The sequence below is a fragment of the Ooceraea biroi genome, chromosome 3 (assembly GCF_003672135.1).
Source record: "Ooceraea biroi isolate clonal line C1 chromosome 3, Obir_v5.4, whole genome shotgun sequence".
NCBI lineage: Eukaryota > Metazoa > Arthropoda > Insecta > Hymenoptera > Formicidae > Ooceraea > Ooceraea biroi.
Window position 1 is genome coordinate 11159332 of NC_039508.1, and position 7933 is coordinate 11167264.

The following is a 7933-nucleotide window of genomic DNA, read 5'->3' on the forward strand; positions in this document are numbered from 1 at the left end:
TCCACGTCGATCCCCCCGTTCCTCTCTCGCGCCGCTCCGTGACACGGCGCGTCGTATTTGCACGAGGAGAAACTTATCCCTCGCTGCAAAAATCGCTGTATAGATAATTCCGCCTGCTCCTGGGATCCAACCAACGGGGCGGAGCATCAGCGGGAATGCCCCCGTTGGTAGTTCACGGGCCTCGCCCCGTTTCTGATCCTCTCCTTCTCGCTCTCTCGTCTGGCTACCCCACTCTGCCCCTTCAGTGGCATCTCTCTTCCGCCAACGTGGTTCCCACCACGAGCACCCGGCCGAAGGCAAAAGGAAAAATCAGGGCGGTGCTGGCTGAACGGTCAAACTCAGTCCACACGGAGAGCTCGGCTTGGCTGGAGGCTACCAGAGCTGCTGGTCAACGATCATTGATCCACGAGAGCTGTCAAACGTCGGACGATGTTCTTGGCGTGACGTCGCACTCTGTGCACCGCGCGCGTCGTCCTCTGGAGTTGAAGCTGCACTCGAGTCCCGGAGTCTTCGTCTTTCGCGGCAGATGATGCGCGAATCAGTGAAGAGTCGTGCGTGAAGCAGTGAATTATTATCGAAACTTCCAAACTCGAAGAGATCGCGAGTCCCAAGCAATCGTCAGTGCTAGTCGACGCATAACGTGCCCGATCGACCGAGAATGACAGTAATAAGCATGACGTCGCCGATGACGCCCGCCTCGACCAGTCCGGATTCGCCAGACGAGGCCCAGGCGCCGCAGGCAACCTCCAAACCGACTCATCGATTGAGCTTCTCGGTCGCCGCTCTGTTAGCGGACACCAGGAAAACGTCGGAGTCCACGGCGAGGCAGGACGCTCTTCTAACGTCACCCAGGTCATCACCGGTCTCGTACTCGCCGGTTCGACAGGAGCCTCGCATCGTTGTGAATCCTGCGCTGGCGAAGCAACCCTGCGACTTCAAAGCTGCCAGATACGCCAGCCCGTCGCCCAACCCGAATCAGGAAGTCAGGCTGACTCGCTGTGCGTCTCCTCACGACACCTCGGACTCCCGAACACCGCCGAGGTATCCCGAAATGATCGACTTCGCCTGCAGCATCGAGTCGCCCAACAAACGATCAACATCGGGAAGCATAGACTATCGCATACATCCATCCACCGACATCAGGACCACTCCAGAGCCCGTGGTGGGCTGTTCCTCGTCTCCGAAGATCATCGGTAGTCACCAAGACGTCGGCTCGCAGTCACCCAGAAGCAGTTCTCACGGCGAGGTGCGCTCGAGATGTTCGGAAACGGACGAGGTCGAGGACGATGACGAGGACAGGCTAGTGGACGTCGAGGACCTTCATCAGCATCATGCGAGCAGCCCGACTCCTGTCAGACCTACCCCGGCATACCTCGGCGGTTTCTCTACTCTTGGCGGCATCCCCGGAATCCCGCCTAGCCTTCACCCCGCCGTATGGGGCGGCGGACACCAGAATGTAGCTACAGCCGCTGCGTTCTTTCCTTCTCACTTCTCTCATCATGCTCCTTTGAATGGTGAGTGTCAAGTCCACTTCTTGACGATTTATTTGATAATCGACACGAGTTTTTCCGATACATTGTTCTCTGTAAATGTTAACATGGCTAATGGTTTCCTCGGTCGCCGCTTTAATACTCAGAAGGATGCTGTCGATGGAGGGAAAATGACGTTTCAGCTCGTTTCATTCCCTTTTAGAAAGTGTTTTTCCTGTCGTTGTGTATTCTGGTAGCAATGTCTCTTCTGAGCAACGCCGCTAATCGTTTGATCGTTTTAACGTTAATATTCCACGGCGGAGCTATTTGACGGTGCGACGACAAGTGTGTTTGAGATAGCTTTGAACTTTGGCGGAGTGCCAATCGCCCTTGTGTTTCTCGACGGATTCTTTTCATGGTCCATTGCGGCTAAAGCGATTACGCGGTTACAGGCGCGGTTTACCGATGACGATCTCTCGCCGCTACAGAGAATCCAGACAACTTTGCTCCCTATCGATACGTAATATCGGACGTGATGATATTCTGAAAACACGAGCCTAGCAAAGGAATATCCCACGGTAACAATGAAACAGATGTAGCCTCTGTTTGCAGTTTCACGACTCAATAATTCAACGACTCTTTTCACAACTCGACAATTATCTGCCATTTTTTTATTTTAAATCATCTCAACTACTATTTGTATTTCATTTCAAATCATAAATTTGATCATGACGTAATCACTTAGAGAGGTACTAAACACGATTGCAGATCAACGATATCACCTTCGGCGCTAATTAACTAAGCGATTTACGAATCACAAAAGACGATCGTTGAAAAAGCAATTTGCGTCGTCATTTTGTTTCGTCAAAAGACCACACTGGAGACGCAGGAGTGAACTTAACTACGTTTTGTTCATGGATTCTCTAACGGAACAATGGGTGGTTATCGTAGGAAGGTGTCTCGAGACAAATCGAGCAATCGACGAAAGAAAATTGATTCTCTAATGGCTGCTTCGGCCGTTGCTTGAACGATAGCCTACCGTCGCTCGACCGGACCAAACAATCCTCGCGTATTCTCGCTTGATCAATAGCTGCTACAAAAGAAATTGTAATTCATCGAACAAATATTTACTTAATATTCTTGCGTAACCAAAGCTGCTTAACGCTCTTCAAACATTTGATCATTCTTATTGCCATAATGGATTAGCTTCTTTATATTCACATGCCAAGCATTCTCTTTCTCTTTTCTTATTTTTGTCTCTTTTTTGTTGAATCCTCTTAAGATAATATTATTTGATATAAAATTGTCTTTATTGATTAAAAATTATATTGCAATATTTTTAACATACTATCTGTATGTAGATTGCATCTTGCCAATATTTTCATAGTAGCTTGATTAGCGTGAATCAAGGTTAATGTGTTAATGTAAGAATTTATAGAAAAATGTAAAAAGAAAACATTTATGTAATGAAAATGGCTCAACTCATACTCTATTGCAGACATGCAAAACATTTTCGGAGAAAAGATCCCGCGTGGAATATACCATATACGGGCGAAATGCTATAATTCTGAAATATGAACTCTTGTAGAGGGTACTTTCACAGATCAGCACACCCCTTCAAAGTTTTACAGCACCGTTCTTTTACCATGATTATCCTAAATAAGAATGATTCCGTACCATAAAAGAATTTACTGGTTACATCCGTGTTGCGTAAAATACGGGCAGTTTCATACTTTAAAATATATTTAAACTAGAATCGTTTAAACTTTTTTCATACATGTTACGTTACAAGTTAGTATATATTCCCAGTTATATAAATCATAAAGAATTTTATCACAATAGCAATACGATTTCCACATTATAACAACAACAATACTTTACAAATTCATAATTTCTATTTAATTCTCACTTCGTTTTTAAATATCCGAAGCTAGAGAAACTTTTCTCAAAGACCGCGCTGCGATCGACGCCCGCATTGTTAAGCGCAATAGAAAATCAGGCATCGACCGCATCGTGAATGTTAGTCGTTTCGTTATGCAACGCAACAAAAGACCCCTAACCGCTCGGTCCGGTCCTTCCCGAGTTTGCACGCCGTCCGATGATCGTTGCATTCGTGGAACACGCTATCTCGGCGAAATCAGCTAATTATTTCGAATGCGCATTCCCGATCGGTAGTCTCGGATTGAAATTCGGGCCCCGCGTTTTTGGTGGCCCCACTGCGCGCAGGGAGATCACCGGATGCCGAGACTAATTGGAACCCTCAGCGAGCGGTGAGGCACGTATACAAAGGACAATTCCGAAGTAGGATCGAGCATGGCGCATACTATCGTGTTGTAAGTCCTGGCTGATGCGTAGAGAATCCAGGAACAGCGAGGAGGGCGGGACGAGGAGGTGAACGAAGGGCGGTTTCGACGACGAATTTGAAATTCAGAAACGGCCAGGACGACAACGACGACGACGGCGACGACGTGGCCTTTTGTCTCGTCGGGATCTCAGCTCGCTGTTCGCCACAGAAAAGCTGTTCACCTCCGCTCTACAAATCTGTCGATTGTCTCGAGACAAATCTCGTGGAATATAACCGATATATTCCGATATAACCAGCTCCCATATATTCCTTCTTGCCTCGCGGTGCTTCGACACGTCCTCGATTATCTGAACGATATTCTATAGTGGGATGTGAAAGTTCAAGCACATTACACATTAGATCTTTCTCTACGAATTTTTTATCGTAATTTCGTGATAGATCGTACGCAAAATTGATATAAACATTTGAAATTGGTATCATAAACATGCCCCTATAGAATTTCGCGAGGTTTCTTGTTTCTTGATTTAAAATTAGTTCTAACAAAAAAATATCTAGAAAAATTATTATATGACAGCATCTGTTGAGCACACACGAGACCATCCATTAACAAAATAATGTTATACTAGTTACATACTGACAAATTACATCGTATTCCCACAATTAACCGACGTCGCGACACGTCCCGTCCTTAAACGCCAAGCGAGAAATATCAGACTCGCCAACGACTCATGCGCGAGCAGGCGCGTTACGATCGGCGGCTCTTATGCGATCGGTAGCCGCGGCCTGGCCGTGTAGAAACAATTCGCGGCCGGAATTTTGCGGTCGGCCGGCAAAAAAGTAATGAGGCCAGTTTGCGGCGCCGTTCCGACGGAAAAATTATGAATTGCACCCTAAAAAGATGCGTTTGCCCACGCCGGGCTATTCCGTCCGCTCGAGGCCGACAAAAACGGGACGTTGCGGTCTCCGGGGCCCTTTCCTCCTCCGTTGATCTACCCTATATACCACGGAACACCTTCGCGAGACGACTATCTGTCCGTCAGTTTGTTCATATGAGCGTAATGCTCGTCGCTGTTCCCGTGCACGACATGCACTTCGACTGAGAGCGTGTTCCCTTTTTTTTCGCTTCCAGAGAATGGCGAGCCGGCCAAGCTTAAGTGCAACCTGAGGAAGCACAAGCCTAACCGAAAGCCCAGGACGCCCTTCACGACTCAGCAGTTGCTGGCCCTCGAGAAGAAGTTCAGGGAGAGGCAGTACTTGAGCGTCGCCGAGAGAGCGGAGTTCTCGTCGTCGTTGCACCTCACGGAGACGCAGGTAAATGTCGCTCCCGTATAAAGTATCGCTCGAAACGCACGCATAAGTGCGCGGATGCGTATTTTCACGAATTAATGGCATCGGGAATGCTTCATCGACCGGCGAGATTCGAACATCGCTGGCCGATTACGCGTGACGTGAAATCTGTACAGGACATCTCGCGAGTAAAATATGATCCGTCGAGCAAAAATGGCTCGGTTCTCCACTCGGCGATTTTTCTAAGCTTCCGTACGAGGTATGTATACATATAATTCCGCAGTGCTTCGCGCAGCTGTTTCTCGGCATTAATTAGCGAGCGGGTCATTAACCCGCGCGGCTCGTTGGGTGTTTATTCTACGGGCGTCTTAATTTTGCGGATAATTTTATTGAGCCGTGCCTGGACGAGCGCTTTATCGCGGATTGCAAATTCCTCACTCGTTATGCAATCAAATTAGCACATTAGTATACGAACCGCCGTGGGGACCGTAATTCCGTCGAGGCGGCTGATTCTCTGCGCGACGTCCGTTAAAGTCTCGGTCTGCGGCACTCGGGTGCGGCATGCTCCCCGCATCTTTCGGCACTTTTATTTCCTTCGGAGGGCCGGGTGCCATTCACCAGTCAAAACAGTCCGTGCGTGTCTCTCAGAGCCCGGTTATAGCTCAGCAACGCTGAGGCGACGCTGCCAGATGCACGGTAATTAGCGCGCGCGTAAATGCGCGCTATCCAAGCCGGCAGTGCGAGCCGGTAATTTTATTAATAGACTACAAATTGCTTGAAACGCGTTTCGCGATAGCACGCGATGACCGACCAATTATCTCCGATCCCAGCTCTGGTAGTGATTTCCGAAACGCATTTCGCGTGCCTTCGAAGCGCGTACGAGCGCGAATCACGCGCGACGGGCTTCGAGACGATTCAATGGCCGGTGTGGATTATTCGATTAAGATCGACGTCGTTAAAATTGCGCCGAGAGGTAACGGTTTGTTTATTCGTGAATGCGTTTCGCCACAATGTCCCGGAGATTGCGTATAAGCCTCCCGCCGCGATTTTATCGCGTTGTCATCGGGACGGACTCGTTCGCCAAAATTATGCGCCGAAAGTGACGTTCAGATGGAACTTAACGCGCTCTCCGCCAGTTTATTTTAAAGACTCCGATGCCAAACGTTCGAGCCGCGGAATGTCTTACGACATTACACGCCGCCGTAAAGTTACAATTTATTTTTTCTGAAAGTAATGCCAACGAAGTCAATATTGTTAATCGATATCATTGCTCATGTGATCACAATAAACATTGCCATTGATACCCCACGATAAACTTTGCAAAATCAAATTAATTCTAGCCTTTACAATACATGTTTTTATGTGTCCTCTTATAGTAGAGCAACTTGCTCGATATTATTTTACTTGCGATATAATTATTCAAATCTGCTTTTTTCCGTTAATGATGTAATTCGTACGCAAGTTAAATTGCACTCAGCACTGTTACGTCTCAGATATAATTATCAGATCATGCCTCGCGGAAACGCGAACGACTATATTTCGCATTAGTTATCATGTAGAGAGTCACAGGCTACGGCACCGCTATAAATTCGCATTGATTTGTTGTTGCAGGTGAAGATCTGGTTTCAGAACCGACGCGCCAAGGCGAAGCGTCTGCAAGAGGCGGAACTGGAGAAGCTGAGGATGTCGGCCGTGAGGCAACATCACACGGCGCTTTACGGCTCGCATCCAGGTATCCTGACGACCGCTGCCCTCTATCCCGTAGGAATGCTGTCGCATCCCGGTTTGGTAGCTCACCACGCGATCACCCAGCATCCCTCGAGAGAATGAGAACACTAACGTCCGAACGGCAGTTGGGACTAATAGTCGACAGTTAGCCGACATCAGTTGAGCATCAGCTGGATGAAATGGACAGCTGGATGTCCTGTCATCGGGCATCACAACTGAGAAATGACTTCGCCTACGCGGAAACGGCAGATTCAAGAATCTCCAGCGACTGATGATGGAATCATCGTCAAATGCTTTAGAGCGGAAAAAACATTGCTATTTGTCAACTTCACGTTTGCCAGTATTAGTTTCGGAAAGAAAGCGCAGGCACTGCATTGAGAGTTTTTCCACTTGCGTTTATGAAGGCTAGAAGTTGTTGTAAATAGATTGTAAATATTACTGATACACCGCGTGAAGCGCTTTGTACATAGATACCTAGTGAACTATTGGAGAAATGGGAGGGTTGCGTCTATATGAGTGCAAATAATGAAACGAACGAATCTCGCGATACTTCGGGGCAGATTCTTTTTCCAGTTTTGTATAAATGTAAACAAAGCAAAGGTATGATGATTAGAAGAGCTTATTTAATAAATTGTATTATCGTAATCAGCGAAATTTATTTCCTCCGTTGCTTGAAAATCCCTTTCATCCTGATCCATAAAATAGCAACATCAACTATAAATAGAGATACATAAATTTCTTACGTAGACGCTAAAAAGTTTTAATGTTCATTTGCATAATGGTGAATCCTCTCAGATCTTCTTCGGATTAATTTTTCAAGATGAAGTTTCGCTGACAACGTTTCTCACTCGAGTAAAACTGATGATGTAGATTTTTCTTGATCCTTCACACTTGTGAAACTTCATTTCAAGAGTAATCTCAGATATTTAATCGTTAGACATTTCAAATTCTGGTAAATAACTCCATTAATAATCCTCTAAGCGACTTCCAAGTAATAAAGTAATTAGGTCATCCATTAAATTTCCATCAAGGTATCGTCGTGGAGGAAACCGCTAGTGGGACATCGTGCGTATAATCGTGTGACGGAGAGTGTCTGTCTCGTTCTCTGACAGATAATAATTGGCCGTGCTACAAAGTTGAAACC

The 7933-nt window shown here is 46.8% G+C and overlaps 1 protein-coding gene across 1 annotated transcript; it reads left to right on the forward strand.

The window, feature by feature from the left end:
- The first annotated feature begins 346 nt into the window (after nt 1–346).
- LOC105276988 (muscle segmentation homeobox) lies at nt 347–7434 on the forward strand. The gene is made up of 3 exons (XM_011335089.1): nt 347–1514; nt 4904–5085; nt 6673–7434. The coding sequence occupies exons 1-3, from the start codon at nt 659–661 to the stop codon at nt 6889–6891; spliced, it is 1257 nt and encodes a 418-aa protein (XP_011333391.1). The 5' UTR covers nt 347–658; the 3' UTR covers nt 6892–7434.
- Nucleotides 7435–7933: the final 499 nt, after the last annotated feature.